Here is a 20,454-nt window from a genome sequence, read left to right on the forward strand (position 1 = left end):
TAATCTGCAATCTTCAGGTAACTGAGCCTCTGGCCGACACTGTCCTGCTTTCAGCTTTAGTTCTCGCCTGTGAAGGGAAGATGACTTTCTTCGATGGCATTTACCCGTTTTACTCTCTACAAAGGAGTCCGTTCATCGTCGACATCAGCCTGCTGGTCGTGATCCTGGTTTTCTCGGTTCTGGCTGTCAGTTTCCTCTTCATTCTACCGGGAATACGTGGTAAATCGGTAAGTGAGTTGGATCAGTTTGTCTAGAAGGCTTTTCTGTATCTACAGCTTTCTAATTTCTGTGTTATTATTAATATTTTTGTTAAATATCAGGGTCTGTACAGTAAAACCATTTAGAGTAAAATTATGTTTTTTTTACGTTTTAGTGCCCTTGTTAATTTACAAACCTTGTGTTCAGTCTTTTACATCAGCTCTTTATGTCAAAGATGTATAAAATATCACAAAGGTTTTGTGCCAGTTTGTGGGGGGAAAAGAATAATAATATATAATATAATAAAAATGTCCTCTTTTTCAGAGACTGTTCTGGACGTTCAGGATAATCATTAGTTTATTTATTGGAGCTGTTTTAGTAGGTGAGTATTTCAAGTATTTTTTTCAAGTTAGTCTGTAATTCAAGTTGTTGCTAGATATGGTAATATTGGCCTCAGAAATATTTTCCTATGTACCTGGAATTTAAAATGCAAGAACTACATAGCATTAGACAACATTGCATTGCTAGAGCTCTTTTCTAACCTCGCCAGTTTTTAGATGACTTTTAACCAAAGTCAAGGTGATAATTAAATTTAATTGGTTTTTTCATATATTTGTTACATAATGCAATTGCATTCATGCATTTTTAAGTGTAAGAGTCTAAAAATTCAACTAGAACAATAGAATGAAATATCCCAGTAAATCCAGTTATGCTGTGTCATTTCATACAGTAAGAGCTGCTGAACTTGTATAACATAGCCTACATTTTAATTCCGTGATCTTCTTATCCATTTCAGTGTTGAATTTTACTGGAGACTGGGCTGAAGCCAGCGTGAAAGCCAACGCCAGCTACAAATCCTTCAGTAATGCTGTGGTGTCCGCTGAGGTGGGACTTCATGTGGGGCTGTATGGCATAAACATCACACTCAAAGGTAAACCGTATGAGTCATCAAGATTTATGGTCCACTTATCAAGAAGATAATTAGTCCAATTCAGGTTTCATGGGTTTCCGATATCCATTCCAACAGGCGACCCAGTATTGCAGATAAATGAGACCATTGACTACAACGAGATCTTCAGGTGGTCAAGCAGCGTAGATGAGCAGTACGATGACGCGCTGGAGCGAGGTCTTCCCAACCCCATCCTTTACATCGCAGAGAAGTTCACTCGCAACAGCGCCTGCGGCCTCATCTACCAGTACAGATACTCAGGCCGCTTCGCCTCAGCCAATCTGTGGTAAACCAACACACAGACACCACCAATGTCTTACTGTAGTGTAAAGAAACCCCATCCTATTCAACAAATTCAAACAAGCTAAAGTACAGAATGGCCTTCTCCCACAGGACGGCTTTTTGCTGCTGGCTAGTGGCCAATATCCTCTTCTCAATGCCTGTCATCCTCTACGCCGGTTATATGATGATAGCCACGGCCACTTTCATTTTCTTCTCCATGGCTTCCTTCTCAACTATATTCAATGTGATCCCATGTGACTTCAGTATAGGTGCAGAGTCCTTAAAGACAGATTACAGCCATTCCTTCTGGATCGCTTTGGCTACAGGTAAATGCTCCTTATGGGAAAGCATACCACTTTCAAAAGTGTTTGACTTGGAAAGCATATGTAAAATACAATATCAAATGATATAGATATAATCTGTGGTGACAATACTTTTGGTGAACCATTTTGGGTGAACAGAACCAATTTTATTTTCAGTCTGAGGAACCTTTTGTGCAATATATAGTTTACTTGCATTTGAGGTTCCATGAAGACCCTTTAACATCAATGGAAACATTCATTACAGAGGTTCTTTATAGTAAAAAAAAAAAGGTTCTTTAGATTATAAAATGTTCTTCGCTGTAAGAAAAATAAGAGTTCATGGGAGGGTTCTTCTATGGCATCCATTTAAAGCTTTATTTGAGGAGTTAGAATATTCCATGCTTTTAAGAATAAAAGTTCCAGAAGGTGGCTTTCACAGTGATGTCATAGGACCCTTTTTGAATTTCTTAAGAACATTTTTCCACTATAAAGAACCTTTTGTGCAACGACAAGGTTCTATGGATGATCTTCATGGAACCATTAATGCCAATGAAGAATCTATTTTTGTGTGTGTTTTTCGGTTATTTTCAGGTTTGCTGTGCGCTTTGATTGGTTTGGTGGTGGTGCTACTGGACTGTCTGTGTCCTGCGAGGATGAGGGAGGTGTTCAGTGTGGGTGTGGACAACGAGGATGACGAATGCCATACTGGTGAAGGCTACCTCAACTCAGGCTTTCTAGAGGGAGTGATCTATGATGACAGCACACAGACAGGAAATGTGTCCTTGTCTCAGCCGATCACTACATTAACAGTACGTTTCAAAGCACAAACAAATGCATTTGCATGAACATTATCTGTAAAGAAAAAATATTTGGTCATCATTTACTCACAATCATGTTATTCCAAACCTGTCTGAGTTTCTTTCTTCTGTGGAACACAAAAGATGTTCTGAAGAATATACATGCTGCTCTTTTCCATACAACAAAAGCATATGACTATTTACACCAAAATTGTGTCATTGTTTTAATATTCAATGTCTTCGCTGTGTGATTAAATATTTGTTTTTGTCCCCCCCCCCCGCCCTATTTTTACAGAGACTCTGAGGGGCTGTGTGCTGCCATCCACAACTACTACTTGAAAACTTACACACTGAATTGCTGGGTGCAGCTGTATATAGAATTGTTACTGATCCAGCTGTTCTATACAAACTGCATATTCATATGAATATATGTATATAATGCACAAAAATAAAATACAAATTCTAAAATCTGTCTATTTCCATTATTTGTGTTACATTTCTTTTTAGTCAAATGCGATAACATTTGGCAATACCAAGAGTGAATTCATAACCATATGAGCATAATTTGTTTCATATGAAATACAGTCTGCATTGATTTTAATTGAGCCACCTGAATTTGGAAGTTCAAAGGTAATTTGATTTTTAAATGTAAAATAATGAATTTATAAGTAATCCATATGCACACACACACCATTAGCTAATAAAATTGAAAGTGAATTTAAATTGAAGTTCTAAAATAACTACAACTCTAAACTACACAGACATTAAAAAACTAAACTCAAAACAGAATATACAAATGAAATCGAATTCAAAAATAATAATACTATCTTAATGATACTAAAATAACACTTTTTTTAAATCATGCATACACATGAATGCAGCTCAGGTTTTCTGATTAGTATATTCTCAGTCTTCATGCTGAAGTAGTAATCTACTGAAATGGTTCGTTCACAGTTTACAGTACCCATTTATCAAAGAGACACTGAAGACTAAGCATGTTCAGCAAATGTAACAGCTATCTTTGGATTTTAGCATGCTTTAGCCCATTTGTTAATCTTTGAGTTTGTGAAATGAGTATTGTTAAAAATTTGATCTATTGATGACGCCCTACTTTATTGATCTATTGAACTTTAGTACAGTCACTTGGTATTAGTACTTTGTTAGTTTGAGCTCAAAAAAGGCTTGAACCAAAGGCATTTAAAATATATACAAACTAATAACTCTGGCATGGAAGACTGTATAATTGCATTAATAAGCAAGTAACATCACTCCTTTGATCAGATTGTTATGTGATTAGGTTTTCTTTGTGTATGTTTGCACTCTTTCTAATGATCGCAGTCTACAGCCACATGAAGCAAGACAGAGAGTATTTTTTCAATATATTTCTGCCTTTTTTTTTTTTAGGAGCTGTAAACTTTTTTTAGCTGCAGCTGCAGGAAAAAGTCCCAGTTTTATGATTCCTTATATGTACACCGGTGTCTCTTGACCAGTTAACAACCTGAACATGATGGCAGGCATAGTTTTCATGTTTATCTGTTGAAAAAAAAAGAAAGAAACATCATTTTAATAGCATTCGTGGCATTAATACATTACATAATAAAAAAAAATAATGAGTGCGAATATGCGAAACGGATGATGACTCTGTGTGCTTACAATAAAGGTCTGTTTTATTTGACTCACGGCAAAAGACAGGAGTGTAAAGTACTAACTGTACAGTACTTTCGTATTATTTTGAGGAATTTGTACCGTACTGAAGTTCAGTTGAAACTGAAAACATGTACTTGGACTATTACTAATAATCAAAATATAAGTCTATATATATTGCCGTACCTCTCCTACAGATACTGAAAGGGCGTGGACAATTTTCTCATGCGCCATAGCAACCACACTCTGTCCGTTTATCTCAATTATTCTGTGGCCGACTCGCACTCCGCCCCTCTCCGCAATACCTCCACGCATCAGACTACAGATCTGCAATTCAACAGCAGGATGACTGCGTTAGACTGAAATTATTCACAATACAACCAAAAAAATCCCCTAACAATGCACATACACATCAGCTGATCAGATAAGCCGAGTTACTGTAATCCGACAGTCATGCATTAGACATTTGTTATTTTATAAATGTACATTTTTTTAGTGGTGTTGATCCTTGACACTTACTATGCCGTTCTGGACACTGAAACCCAGCTGGAATTGCAGGTCGGGTCTCTTTATGAGGACAGTAGTAACTGGAGGGCAACTCACTACACTTAGTTTCACTTGAACGTGATTCTTCAGGCTCTGAAACACACATGCATAGACACAAAAACGTGTAATACTAGTCTAATGACATGTATGTGTTGAGTACATGCTTAGATACGTCAAAACCTTGATGATGCCCTGACAGGTGGCGAGCGGCAGGCCCACCAGACTGGTGTCGTTGACCGCCATGATCTGATCGCCCACATTGAGTTTGCCGGAGCGGGCGGCAGGGCCGTTGTTCAGCATGCAGGCCAAGATGACGGTGGGCAGGATGGAGCCCCAGCCTGACTCCACGATCACCACACCCAGCATCTCACCCTTCTGCTTCTCTAGCTGAAGCTGAGCGCACAAATATGATTCAAAATCAGGACAGATCCATTAACGACTAAAGAGCAAAGAAAGACCTTAGAGAAGTCAGAAAAAAAGTGTAAAAAAAGGAACCAAATACTCCATTTATTAAATGAATATAGGGTGACAGGTGTTAATTGCTGTTAGGAGTATGATTTTAACACCATGATGACGTAGCGTGTGGCAGAATACCCTGAAAAATATATTGTTTTAATTTACTGCAGGGGATTAGTGATACACCAGGATTTATTACTGCCATTTAATGGTATTTAACCATTGCATAATTGTGAACAGCATAAGCTGATAATTTTGCACATTTGAGTTTTGATATATTTTAATGAATAAATCCTTGAGAGCATTTTGTAACAAATATAGTGTTTTTTTATTAATTAGAAATAATACAATACTTACATATAAGAATAAAATATATTATATGAAATTTATACAAATGTTTTTTTTTCTTTTTGTTCAAAATTGTTTTCATATATATATATATATATATATATATATATATATATATATATATATATATATATATATATATATAAATGTATAGTTATATAATTAATAATTATTCAACATTCATAATTAATATAAATATTACATATAAAAAGCATAAGTATTTAAAAAATACATTAATATATAAAAATATGAAATATATATTAAAATACATTTTTTATAGCTATATAATTACTTGATATCATACTATGATATCATTTCTATATATATACATATTTAATATATATTTATATCACCAATATAAAATAATTTATATAATTATATGCATTATATATACACATAAATATATAGTATATATAATTTTATAAATATCATAGATACAGTGTATATCTATATATACATACATTTATTTATGTTTATAACTGTTATAGTTACATACCTGTTAAATACATTTGATTTATAACAGCAAATATATATATATATATATCGGCCCCCTAATCTCTATTCTATCACCATCAGCACTGAAAAACACACGGAACACAGGATAGTGGAAATTGATAGGAATGCTTTAGGGAAGACTGGGAGAGTGGGATCTGGAAAAGGAGAGGCCAGACTTGCAGGAGCATTACAACACATTTGAGTTTGATGTCTGGGACACAAAGCAGCTATAATTCATAGCTGCTGGGATGATGTTTCCAGTGCTATAATCACCTCTTTACAGTTTTCAGAATTGGAGAAATGGATGAGGTCGTCATTATACATCTCCTGAGTGTTCAGGATATCACTGTAGTCTTTCTGGCTGAGGTCCTTGGGATTGATCCCATTGGCTCGGAGGAACTCTTGGTAGGCCATGCTGAACGCCTGACCGATGGACTGTGCGATGAGCTGGGCCTGTGAGGGAGGAGAGAGAGGCGAAGGATACTTGACCACGTGACGACATCTCAGAGCGAGAGAGTGCTTGAGTCAAATCGAGAGGGTGGAAAAAAGTCAAAACATGCAGTTACATGAGCACCACATGAACACAAGGAAGAACAAACACAAAACCACAAGGAATCATTCAGTCATTCACACAGTTACACACGCCTGTCTGTTTAGTCATTATTTAGGCTAATTTGAATAAAAATAGTTCCTGTTTACTAAATACTGATGTTAACTATTGCTTATTGAATATTAAATATTATATATTTGTTTGGTCAGATTTTGGGCTATTTTGATAATGCTTTCAGCTTACATCAGTTTATTTATTATATACTAATCTTAAATATTTATTATTGAATACAATATATTTGTTTAGTAATTTTTTTGGCTAATTTGACCATTTGTTCAGCTACCAAAAACAGTGCTTGTTTAGTAAATACTGATGTTAAATATTGCTTATCGAATATTCAATACTACATATTTGCCTAGTTATTATTTAGGCTAATTTGAAATATTATATATTTGTTGAGTAATTATTTTGGCTTTCGGCTACTGATAACATTTTTTTATTAAATTTTAATGCTGAACATTTAAATATTACATATTATATATTTGTTTTGAAATCATTCGGGCTAATTTGACAATGCTATTTCCACCAATGAAAGCGTTGTTGTTGTTTTATATGTTGAAATATGAATAAATTAATATTCCTACTAAATATTAAACATTTGTTTAGTAACCGTTTAGGCTAATAATACAAATTTGATAATAATAATAACAGCTACAGATACTTTTTTTAATATTAATTATTAATATTAAATATTGCTTACTGGATATGAAATATTATATGTTTGTTTAGTAATAAGGTTAATTCGGTAATGCTTTCAGTTACCAAAAAGAATGTTTGTTTATTAACTGTTAAATACAGCTTATTCAATATTAAATATTACATGTTGTTTATTAAATAATTAAGCTAATTTGATAATGCTTTTAACTAACATGTGTGCCAAGCAGAGTACGCAGTCTGCGTAGGGCACCAACTCCCAGAGGGGGCACCATCCCAGTTGCTCATGAAAAAAAAAAAAAAAAAAAAAAAACTTCCGCCATTCTCCCATCCGCGCTCGCGACCGCTTGCACCTCATGTTTTCGGCTGAATGTTCATAATTGATGGATGAACATATATGTCCGGGTAAAGGACATCAGCAATCCGGCGCAGAGAAAAGAAAACTAAAGAAAGTAAAACAATAAAAAAAAAAAAAAAGTTGGGTTGACGTTAGATGTTCGAGAGTCTCAAATTTAGGGACCGTCTCTAAAGTTACATGCGATTTTGGTATACACTTTTCTAACGTCAGTAGCATTTGAGGAGAATGACTTACATTCATAAAAAACAACTTTAATTGTTCATCTAGGTGACAGCTATAAAGCACAATTGAATTGAATGTTGGATGTTTATTAAAATAAACTGTAAATCATATGTAAATTATGCTACTTTTTCACATGGGCTCAAACGCAAATTTGAAACTCAATAGCATTTGAGGAGAAAGACTTGCAGTCATAAAACAATTGTAATGTGTTCATTTAGGTGTCAGCTACAATGCACACCTTATACATTTGTAATATATATTAAAATAAATTATAAATCACTTAGGTAAAAAATAGGCCCATTTATCACTTTCAGGCTTAAATTAGCCATGGTTTTAACAATAACACCGCAAATCATGTTCTTGTTGCCATGGTAACTGCAAATTAACCATGGTTTTGTTACTTCAAATAATAATTTACAAAGTATTAATATACTGTAATATTTTTTTGATGTTGTTGTTGCTATAAAAAAGAGCTAAGCCATCAATAGCCTTTAAAATGACTTAAAATGCATTATATAAAAAAACAATGAGGCAATAATGATCGGTTAATAATAAAACTTAAAATAGATAATGTAGGCAAATAAAAAATAAACAATGTATGTACGTTATTACAAATGCCTACAAAGGGAGCCAGATGCCATGTAATTGCTGCTGTTACACTTACAGGAGAATCAAATCCTTGTTTAGGCTACTGACCAAACATTTAATTCAAATAGTCACTTAATCTTTCATTTTTGGCCACCTTTTTGCTATAGATGACACAGCCTTTATAATTTCTTCAACAAAAAACATGCATATCACAACCCTTACAAAAATAAACCATGGTGTTATCATAGTAAAACTGCTTAATTTCCTTTTGCATGATTTCTTAATGCTTGAGACTATAAAATAAATTAGAGTCATAATAAAGTTATAGCCATAGGTAAATGTCGAGAGCTACAATTGTAATTTGAAAATAATACAATTTATTCATTTAGTTTTTTATTTGATTAAAGTTATTTTTTCACCCCTATAGTAGGTGTTTTTTTCATCATCATATTTGAGGAAGGGGGGCACAACAATACAATCCTGCTTAGGGCACCCATTTGGCCAGCAGCGGCCCTGGTGCCAAGTAATTTCCCCATGCCTACATCTATTAACTTAAGTTAAAATACCTAAAATTCACAGAATTCTGCATTTCCTGCAAAACTGCATTTTATTTTTTAAATCATTGCATAAATGTGAAGAAAGTAAGATCATTCCATATGGATTTTTGACTTATGTTATTATGGGTACATATATTATTTAGAAGGTACCAATCAACACTGATATAAGGACAGATTTATTATGCAGTTTTGGATTGTTAGATTTAAGTGTGTAGTTTCTGTGCTACTTGCATGAAAAAACTTGCAATTGCAAAAATAATGTAAAATTCATAGCCATTAGTTGAAACAAACAAACAAACAAACATAAAACACTTAAGATTTAATCTTTTCTCTCTAAATCCAATTCATGGCAATCATTATTCACTTACATTCACACTATTTGTTATTATAAGATAAGATCAATCTCACATCCTCTGACTCAAAGACGTAGCACATCATGTGGTACTGCTTCCGACTTTCTGTCCTGAGGCCTGAATCTGTGCAGTCGAGCGAGGAGGCGTTCGACAGACGCCTGCGAGCCATCAGGACCACCACCTCACCGATGTCTGCGATGTAAGAGATGGTGCGGAGGGCGTTGTCCATCAGTGTCTCCTGTGAACAAGGACCAGGAGTCAGTCAATGAAATGTACACAAGCATTAATTCTGTAAATTGCCCTTTACTGTAAATCCAGTACTTTTAAAGTGAGAAGTGTTAAAACATCTGCACCACAGCTCTGACAGTATATTTGACAAAATATTGTATATATTCACATAATAACCAGTCTTAAATGAAATATACCTACCTGTGTGTCAGCATTGAGCACCTTGATGGCCTTGGTTGAGATGAACAAGTCAATCTCTGTCAAGCTCTGAGCTTCACCCTCTACAGACTAAAGAATATGGTTTCACAAAAATAACAGTGTCATCTAGTGGACTGAGAGGGAACATCTGACAATGTTGTATTCCCACAAAATATTAAACCATAAAGCACATTTCAAGCAACGTTTGTTCACGAGGGCCTTGCCAAGGCAGCAGAAATATTCCAATATTTTTGTGTGGAGAATCTTATAAAATACCTTAACACAGTCCACAGCTTCTTGAGCTTGCTTCATGCGCGCGCTTTTGGACGGGTTTCTGTCAGATAGCAGCTGGGTCGAGCCGAGGTAGTTTGCAGCAAAGATTATTCCATTGATGAGATCTTCTGGCTCACATGGACCAGGGACTAATAAACAAATGGAAAGAACAGGATAAACAACTAGACTAATAAAACACCTGAAATTTTAGCTAATACTCTGAACCTAACTCTAATATCAATACTATTCCAATTATCAACAAACAGACTGATGCATCTTTTAAGTCTTTAAAAAAAGGTTTGAGTCACAATATTCAGTTTTGTGTCAATAAAACAGAACGTACTGTCCACAAAGCTTGGGAAAGAGGGATTTCTCTGGGCTTGCTGAAAAGCAAAACAATATTTAAGTTACAGATCCTGTTACAGGTTATAACTTGTCCCATAGCATGTATTCTCTTATTATGGTTCAGCATATAACTAGTTAACTTGCCAGTCTCTTTTGTCCAGATGGTGGCCCTGTACAACTTTCCTCTGGACTACTCTGAGAAACCTGTAGAAACATTGAAACAGAAAATTATTATATTTTGATTATAGGTACAATTTATTATTGACATGACAAGACATAATTATTGTTGAAAGCATAAGAATGATAGTAAAAAAGGTGTGGATATCAGTTTTATTTTGTCCATAGCCAGTCCGTTGTAGCAGTTACAGTTTCACCTTTCAAGGGTCCAACAATTGACGATTTAGATGTGGATATAATGGATATATTAAGGTTTATAGATTTTGAGGAGTATACATATAAGCAGAAACAGGACAACTCAATTTTTAGGGAATGTATCACAAACTTTGTGTCCCTGTATACAAAAATGAGCTAAATTAGTAGACTTAGTATTCACATAATTAGCTTCAGTTTTTGGAACCAAATGGCTAATGGTTTATATATAAAACAGCAATGTTGTGTTGTTTTCCCAATAACTACTTTTCCACTCTTTATTGGACCACTGTTCGGTGGCTGAACATTAATCTAGTCTATTATTAAGACAAATCTTCAAATCTGACTGAACACCTGTCTACGGTGTTTCCCTCACTGGTGGCCCGAGATACTGGTATAGGCTCCAGCATCCCTGAGACCCTGCAGAGGACAACCAGTTTGAAGAATGGATGGAAATCTTCAAATCTCATTAGAGACGACTGTCTGATGCTTGTCTAGAAGAAGCCGGACCACTGATACAAGTCTGGCGCAATGCTGTCAAAAGCCAAGAACAGGCTAAGACAAGAACAGGATGTCCAATCAACATGCAAAGCTACCATTCACCTTTTTTTGTGTTAAAACATGGGTCAATCTAGAATAAATGCTGGCACAATAACAAGGATTCATTCACATGGATTCAAAAGCTCCCCATGCAAGGAGAAAGCAGACTTCTTGACAGTGAGTAAAGTATTCTGCAGAGTTACCTGTTCCTGATTAGGCTTTGTCTTCTCCTTTTCAACAGGTTTGGTCAAGTCTTCATGTTGCCGTTTGTCTGGGGACTGTACAGGTGTATTAACATGGGCTCTGGATTGGCTGCTTCTCCTGTCTGATGATGTTGAAGAGGCCCTGGAACTATCAGGAGCCTCTTTCCCATTATTGGTCGTATCAGATGCACCATTGTTCCTCTCAGAGTTGTTTGGAGAAATTTTGAGTTTGGTCTTAACTCTGTTCTCAATCTGCTCTTCCTCAACATCCCCAATGATCTTTCGTTCTATTCCACCCTTTGGTTTATGACTACAAACAAGATGGTCCTGTCCTGTGTTTTTGCTGTCTTCAGGACTTTTACTTTGCTTGTGTGAAAGTTTCCCATGTCTGTCCCTGTCATCCTCTCTAGAGTATTTTAGCAAATGTCTTTTTTTCCAAACGCCTCTGTCCTCTGGATCTGCGAACTTAGCTTTATTGTTGACCTCACTACCATCCTGGTTAGTGATGTCTCGGTTGTGTACTCTCTTCGACTGATATGCTCCGTATCTGAAACTTTGTTTAGGGTCTCCTCTACCTTCTGTGACCACAGGGACATCACAATCTTTTGGACAGTCACTGGCACACTCTTCCCGAACCCTTTCCATTTGATTTCTAGGAGGACAACTTGATCCTCGAGGGACATCCCTTAGGTGTTTGGGGATGTCCTGATTCCTTCTATAGTTACAAAGTGCATCACTTTCTTGACCCAATTTAGCACAACTGGAATCTTGAGGACAACTTCTGCCATCTCTGGGAAAGCTGTCAGCACCTTTATTTGGGATCTCATTGTTGTTCAACTCTGCTTCTTTCCCATCGTAGTGAAAAAACCCAACAATGTCTTCTTCTTCACTGTCCTCCTCTTCTGCTTCTTCCTCTGTCTCTTCTTCATCTTCCTCGTCCTCAGCCATGGGGGCTTGTACGAAGGTTGTCTCGGTGATAGGCTCTGGACGTTTGTAGACCATTGCTGTTGCGTCTTCCTGCAGAACCTTGTAAAAGCCCTCTGCATGTTCCCAAGCCTCCTCTGGTTTAGAGATATCCCCGACATCTCGAGACGTGCCAGGACACTCAGCTCCATCCACGCCTTCATGGCAATCCATTCCTTCCATGTAGCTTTCATCTTCAGGACAACAGTGGACATAGTAGGTCATCCTGTCTGCTTCGGTTTGCAGTTCTTCATCTTCCTCGTAATCATGCTCCTCTTCTTCTTTCTCTTCCCCTGATACGACATTATCATACTCGGACAGTGAGTCCTCCTCCATGCTGTCCTGTTGAAGAGGGCTTTCGCCTTGGATAGAGTCGTCCTCAGACCCATCACCTAGACAGAATCTAGCTGTCACAATTGAGGGTGGCTGGATGTCCAGCTTTTCCTCAGGAACTGGATCACCTCCATCTCCAGAAAGCTTTTCATTTCCCTCAGGTGCACTGCTAGAGGCTGATGGGATGAGCTCTGAAACAATGGCTCCGGTCCCCGATCTTCTCCTGAGAGCCATGACTAGCCGTCATCAGCCCCGCAGAAGTGGGATTCTGTCAGCCCTGAAACAAAGTTAAAAATGTAAGTAAAAAGTGGCATATTTGATTGAAATTGGTTTTGGTGAGTATTTATTAACTTGGTGACAGTATAAGGAATCGATTTAAATCAAAGACATACCAACGATCTACTAAGTGAACATCATCTAACTACGTTTATCTACTCTCTCCAGAAATCAATGTTCCACATATTAAACCACTAAAATGAATTTCTAGAATCAAAATTAGTGCCGTAACTAACATAGATTAATCTGATGATTGAGTATTCAAATCTTTTTTTTTTTTGTTGGATTAAAAATAGACCTAAGTGAACAATAGACTTTAAAATGACTAAAAAACACATATAATAGCAATAAGCCAATAAATTATTGGTTCAAACAAAATATAATAAGCAGGTAATCATATGGTTTTATTGAACAGAACAGTTAAAATACATAATGTAACAAAGCAATATGATCATAACTATTATTTTTTATTTAACTATTTTTACACATTATAGTGCAATCTATTCCTCATTTAATATTGACTGAACAATATTTTATTCAAATGTCCACTTAATATTTAATATTTGGCCAATTCTTTATGACAGAAATGCTACAGACACTGTTATTTCTTGAAAAAAAGCATATGGACATCAAAACATGCAAACTAATGTAGTAATAGTTTAAATATTTTATTTTGTGTGGAGCAGCATTTACTGTGAACAGAGCCGTAATCTACAAGCATATAAATAAAGTGCATATTAAACCTATACATATAGACAGATACATATATAATAAACACAATTCAAAATACAATTTCATGGCCAGTAAATTAAACATTTTCTAAATTTGACAGGTCCAAAAGCTATTTTTGGTCCTTTAGTATAACATACTAACCAACTGTGCAACATATAGCCTACCAATAACCAAGTAGAGATCAAGGAATTCTCAAAATGTATGCATTTGATATTTGGCACAACACACTATGCATCGGAATAAAGTGCTAATATCCAAAAACGGATCAGATAGCATCATTCTATATGCAGTTTACACCTACACCTTGACTTTGTAGTTCACGAGCTGTATTAAAACCTCTAAGGAAAACAACCTCATCCAAATCAAACACGGTACACCACAGCATCAGGGAGACAGATTTGCACAGTTCAGCAGGTGCATCAGCAGGAAACATGCTGATATTTTCCTGCACTCCAGGGATTCCTCGCTATTGATGAGAAACATCAGATTCCCAGTGGAAATACATCCTCCTGTTTTTGATTGTGACTGACTTAATTTGTCCCCTTATACAAAAGTTTCCTTCACCCACAGATGGAATGATATTTTGGTTTAAAATCTTAATCATTACCCATTTTTTTTCATTGGGATACTGAAAATTGGGAAATCAGGTGATCTTGGCAACACTTACCTCCATAAGGCCCAAAAAGCAGCATGAGGGCAGAGAAATCAAACTCAGTTTTAGACTAAGCAACTGAACAAAGTTTGAAACAACCTTTAAGCATGGTTTAAGTGTCAAAATATTTTTGCAGGCCATTGTATTGCTAAATATTTAAGCATGGAGATTCAGGGATAGCGATATGTTTTTTCAGCTGTTGTTGAGATCAGTTTACTAATCTATCTGCATTTAATGTGGTTTATATAAAGTAGCAAAGTAAATAGATTTTTATTCCTCATAAATTAGCCAACTCACAGTTTGCAGCTTCACAGAAACTATGGAAATTGGCCCAGACCTTAAAAGAAAAAAACAGCAAGTCTAAGCTGAAAATGCAGTCTTGGTCAAAGCATGTAAATCGAACACATTAGTATCGCTATTAGATCAGCAAGCAACTTCTAATTGGCCAATATACCTGTTTACCTCAATGTTCCTTTATGTTAAGTGACTATCAATGAATTTGCAGAGTTTCTTTTCTCCATATGTTCTAAATTGTAGAGCTTTCTTATACAGCATTGCAGAAATGTGCCTTTACTTCTTATTTATGTGAAAATCGTTCCCACATATTTTGCCAACTAAATTTCCATGGCATTTCCAGAGGTTAGTAACAATACTTTTCTATGTTTTGAGATTTATGATTCATGATTCACCGTAAATTTCCATGACTTTCTAAGATTTAAAATCTTCACATTTTTAAATGTAAATTTCCAAGACTTTTCCAGGCCTAGAAACCACATATTTAAAATTACAAACCTGATTCCAAAAAAGTTGGGACACTGTACAAATTGTGAGTAAAAAAAGGAATGGAATAATTTACAAATCTCATAAACTTATATTTTATTCACAATAGTATATAGATAACATATTAGATGTTGAACGTGAGACATTTTGAAATGTCATGCCAAATATTGGCTCATTTTGGATTTCATGAGAGCTACACATTCCAAAAATGTTGGGACAGGTAGCAATAAGAGGCCAGAAAAGTTAAATGTACATATATATATATATATATATATATATAAGGAACAGCTGGAGGACCAATTTGCAACTTATTAGGTCATTCGGCAACATGATTGGGTATAAAAAGAGCCTCTCAGAAGTCAAGATGGGCAGAAGATCACCAATTCCCCCAATGCTGCGGTGAAAAATAGTGAAGCAATATCAGAAAGGAGTTTATCAGACAAAAATTGCAAAGAGTTTGAAGTTTGCATCATCTTCAGTGCATAATATCATCCAAAGATTCAGAGAATCTGGAACAATCTCTGTGCGTAAGGGTCAAGGCCGGAAAACTATACTGGATGCCCGTGATCTTCGGGCCCTGCATCACATACAGGAATGCTACTGTAATGGAAATCACAACATGGGCTCAGGAATACTTCCAGAAAACATTGACGGTGAACACAATCCGTTGCCGGCTAAAATTCTATAGGTCAAAAAAGAAGCCAAATCTAAACATGATCCAGAAGTGCAGGAGTTTTCTGTGGGCCAAGGCTCATTTAAAATGGACTATGGCAAAGTGGAAAGCTGTTTTGTGGTCAGACGAATCAAAATTTGAAGTTCTTTTTGTTAAACTGGGACGCCATGTCATCCGGACTAAAGAGGACAAGGACAACCCAAGCCTGCATCTCTGATGGTATGGGGTTGCATGAGTGCGTGTGGCATGGGCAGCTTACACATCTGGAAAGGCACCATCAATTCTGAAAGGTATATCCAAGTTCTAGAACAACATATGCTCCCATGAAATGGCCAGCCTGCAGTCCAGATCTTTCACCCATAGAAAACATTTGGCTCACCATAAAGAGGAAGATGCGACAAAGAAGACCTAAGACAGTTGAGCAACTAGAAGCCTGTATTAGACAAGAATGGGACAACATTCCTATTCCTAAACTTGAGCAACTTGTCTCCTCAGTCCCCAGACGTTTTCAGACTGTTATAAAAAGAAGAGGGGATGCCACACAGTGGTAAACATGGCCTTGTCCCAACTTTTTTGAGGTGTGTTGATGCCATGAAATTTTAAATCAACTTATTTTTCCCTTAAAATTATACATTTTCTCAGTTTAAACATTTGATATGTCATCTATGTTGCATTCTGAATAAAATATTGAAATTTGAAACTTCCACATCATTGCATTCTGTTTTTATTCACAATTTGTACAGTGTCCCTACTTTGGATCAGAGGTATACTGTAAATAACTGGTTGAAAGAAAAGGATGGATAAAATGTTGGTTAAAAGAAAAGGAAAGTATAAGGATGTGCTTGTCATGATAAGGGGTTTTGTCTTGGTTCTCTCTGGACTCAATTTCCCCATATGCCCCTGCCTAGGAACTCATTATTGCACCACACCGGTTTCTTATCAGGGACACTATAAAAGTGGCACACATCCATACATGGCTGATTATTAACCAGGCAGGAAGGAAGTCGACTGGAAGTTGAAGTCGGCCGTGTGCCGCCATCTTGTAGCAGAACTTCACTTGCATTAGCATCCCATTGACTCCCATTCATTTTGGTGTCACTTTGACAGCGAATAACTTTACATCTGAGGCGTTTAAAGACTCCATTTGTCCATTATTTATTTCTAAAGATACACGACAATGTATAAAGGGCTCCATTACCTTCTATGTTACATTATGGCCCTGTAGAAACAGTTTTTGTAAAAATAGGCGTTTGCGATTGCGTCATAACCACTCTACTCTCTGTCGCACAGTAGAGAAATTACCGTACAGACAGGAGGAGAAGCTCGCAGGCAATCGGGAAGACGTCAAGAGAGAAGCCCATAGATACAAGCCCTGGCGTTACATTTTAAAATACTATACAAAATAATTAATCAGAATACTTACTCCTGCTCACTCACGCCAAAGAACTCCCCACTTAAGCTCGCCGTCTCTGCAAGATTGACGATGGCAGTTTGCACACACACCTACTAGAAGATTTACATCTGTCAGACAGGTTGCTGATGTCATCAAGCTTAGTTTGAGTCTGTGCGTCAGAAACGGAAGTGCTAAAAATAGCTAAAAATGGGCTTCACTTGAGTTCAATTGGGTCTCAATTGATTTCCAATGGTGTCGCTGTGTCCATTTCTTTTACTGTCCATGTTATTAACACAAAATAATTGGGAAGTCGTGGCCTAATGGTTAGAGAGTCGGACTCCCAATCGAAAGGTTGTGAGTTCGAGTCCCGGGCCGGCAGGAATTGTGGGTGGGGGGAGTGCATGTACAGTTCTCTCTCCACCTTCAATACCACGACTTAGGTGCCCTTGAGCAAGGCATCGAACCCCCAACTGCTCCCCGGGCGCCGCAGCATAAATGGCTGCCCACTGCTCCGGGTGTGTGCTCACAGTGTGTGTGTGTGTTCACTGCTCTGTGTGTGTGCATTTCGGATGGGTTAAATGCAGAGCACAAATTCTGAGTATGGGTCACCGTACTTGGCTGAATGTCACTTCACTTTCACTTCACTTTCACTTCACAAAAGTGACTAAAACTGCAATTCATCGACTTGCCACTGGAGGCTGGCTCAAAAAGGCAGTAAATCCCACAGACTCCCCATGTTAAAATGCCCAACTTTACAGCAGAAAAAAACGTTTACAGCCTGGTACAAAAAAACATATTTTAGTCTAAATAGCAAATTTTGCCCTTTGTGACAACTGTGAGGGGGGTGAATTTTTTTTATAACTCATCCTGTTAAATTATATAAGTTCTTACAGTTCTGCATAATTAAGGGTGTGGCCACTTGAGTGACAGGTGGATTGCCACTGCTGACACTGCCGTCGAGCTAGGTGGGCGTGGATTCAGCTACCAGCTCCGGCCTTTTTGCCCATTTTCGATTATCTGGGAGTGACGCGCGGTGACATGCTGCCAAGATGGCGACGGCCGCCTCCGCCCACTTTGAGCTTCAAAAACACACTTCAGAAAACTACGGGTGACGTCACGGACACTATGTCCATGTTTTTATACAGTCTATGGTTAGAGTACATTCACTCTAGACCTGTCAATCATGTAATCATATCTCTTGCCCTTCCACATATATAAAGAAGAAAAACATTATGAAACATTCAAAGAGTGCATGTCTGCCTATTATAGAATCAAAATATATATTTTTGTTACAAGCAAGTTACAAGCACTCGATGATGCTTTTAAAGTGGATTTTGAGCAAAAACTTCCATCTTGAATGTAGCTTGATGCTAATTGTTCCTTTAATTATATATTCAGATGTATTCTAAGCATTATGGATAGTTTGTGCTGTATACTGAGAGCGGACGATGTAAACCATACGAGATACATACGCTAAATAAAGAAAAAATGCATTGCCGGTTGGTGTCACCTAGTGTGCAGGCATTAATTAGAAGTAGACGAACAATCGTTTCGTGCTCAGTGTTAAAGCAACTTTCGTCTGTCATTGCACTCAATGTAAAACAGCCTTAAGTGTGACCATTGTGATCAACACCAACTAAGTGCCCAAAACCCCCTCTAAACCAGCCAACCCTGCTGAAAAAAACTGCTAGGCTGGTTGTCTGGTTCTAGGTGGTCAACCAGTTTGGTCATAACTAGTTGAAGGTAATCAGCGGGCTTGTTTCAAAGGGGTTTTTGCCACTTCCTTATGGTCAGGCTGGTAGACCAGTTAGAACAAACAGCTAAAACCAGCTTGACCAGCCTTGCAAGGCTGAGAGACCAGTTTAAACCAGCTAAGACCAGCTTAGGCTAGGTTTGGCGATTTTTGTTGTTGTTGTTTTGTTTTGTTTTTAGCAGGGAAAAGACCATGAAAGCAGTTTATGCAGGTTTGAGCTGCTTTTCAGCATGGTGGATTGGTGGTTAGGAATGTTGTTGATTTGTTTTGTTTTTTTATACAGCTATTGCCATATGTACCATCTTCACACAACATTCTTTCAATTTAGAATTTTAAATACTTTGAAAAGTTTCTCAGTGACCCTCCTTCAGCAGTAAATAAGCCTAATATACAGCGGTTCTGACGTCACATCCATTCTTCCAGTGATCTCGACTCTCGAGACGGAATTACTGCAATAACATCGACCAGGACTCCTCTCAGCCCAAATTAATACAAACTTCTAATCCTTAAAATCGAGTACAAAATGTTTCTGCACATAATAAAATCATAGGAAACATTTGGCCGTCTCATATGCAGAGAATATAAAGATACGTCGCCGTTTCATTGTCAGTGAGACGCCACATGCATGTGCACTCACTCACACGACAACAACGTGGCGATGAGAATTAGCAGGATATGCATTTTGTCTTTCAGTGCAGTTAATATAAAACTGACTCAAATCGAAGAGGCTACCATATAATTTAATACCGACGATAAGCTTTAAAAAAGAACAAGTGCTTACCGGAGCCAGTTTGACGTTGCTCAGCCAAATATATGTTCGTTGTCTTGCTCAGACATTTACAGGGCGAATGTTAGGACATGTCTTTGACGCACCACAGATGCTGAGGAGCGTGGATGTAGCTATACACACACCCTCAGCATCCCGGGACAGTGAGGCGCTTTATGAGTTTTTTTTTAAAGAGACAGACAGCAAAGAGTAGGCTACTAGCAAACCCCTTTTAGCACACATCACTGAGACGTCTATTTGACGTCTGCAAGATGTTTTTTTCGAGTATTTTCTCATCTGCAATACGTCTATAGGATGTTTCCCATCAGATGTCAAAGACGTTCAGAAAATGTCTTTGAGATGTTCATGATTTAGAATGAATGTAAAACTGACATCTTAGAGACATCTAGCTGCTGTTTGTACACAGCAGATGCTTTCCAGATAAGAGCAAACACTAAAAAAATAGGTCTTGCAGATGTCAAATAGATTAGGGTGACCATAACGTCCTCTTTTTCCCAGACATGTCCCCTTCCTCGACCTGGGTGCATTTTTGTATTTAAGCCCTGTGAGGGACTGTTTTCTTAATCCTGCTCCCGCTGAATTTCTGACCATTATCAC

General features: G+C 37.1%; 2 protein-coding genes across 2 annotated transcripts; one reads left to right on the forward strand and one right to left on the reverse strand.

Annotated features, from left to right (window-relative positions):
* The first annotated feature begins 70 nt into the window (after positions 1 to 70).
* On the forward strand, positions 71 to 3,881 carry LOC132133351 (dual oxidase maturation factor 1-like). The gene is made up of 7 exons (XM_059546137.1): positions 71 to 227; positions 523 to 580; positions 995 to 1,129; positions 1,226 to 1,433; positions 1,541 to 1,755; positions 2,323 to 2,540; positions 3,867 to 3,881. Exons 1-7 carry the CDS (start codon positions 81 to 83, stop codon positions 3,879 to 3,881), a joined length of 996 nt encoding a protein of 331 aa, XP_059402120.1. The 5' UTR covers positions 71 to 80.
* Positions 3,882 to 3,956: 75 nt separating this feature from the next.
* On the reverse strand, positions 3,957 to 20,008 carry LOC132133492 (amyloid-beta A4 precursor protein-binding family A member 2-like). Its single transcript, XM_059546342.1, has 11 exons — positions 19,852 to 20,008; positions 11,516 to 13,088; positions 10,402 to 10,441; positions 10,062 to 10,207; positions 9,789 to 9,875; positions 9,415 to 9,597; positions 6,291 to 6,470; positions 4,899 to 5,111; positions 4,692 to 4,811; positions 4,359 to 4,499; positions 3,957 to 4,061 (listed from the first exon to the last, which is right to left on the reverse strand). Exons 2-11 carry the CDS (start codon positions 13,043 to 13,045, stop codon positions 3,990 to 3,992), a joined length of 2,712 nt encoding a protein of 903 aa, XP_059402325.1. The 5' UTR covers positions 13,046 to 13,088; positions 19,852 to 20,008; the 3' UTR covers positions 3,957 to 3,989.
* Between the last annotated feature and the right edge of the window lie 446 nt (positions 20,009 to 20,454).

This window comes from Carassius carassius, chromosome 50 (assembly GCF_963082965.1).
Source record: "Carassius carassius chromosome 50, fCarCar2.1, whole genome shotgun sequence".
Taxonomy (NCBI): Eukaryota; Metazoa; Chordata; class Actinopteri; order Cypriniformes; family Cyprinidae; genus Carassius; species Carassius carassius.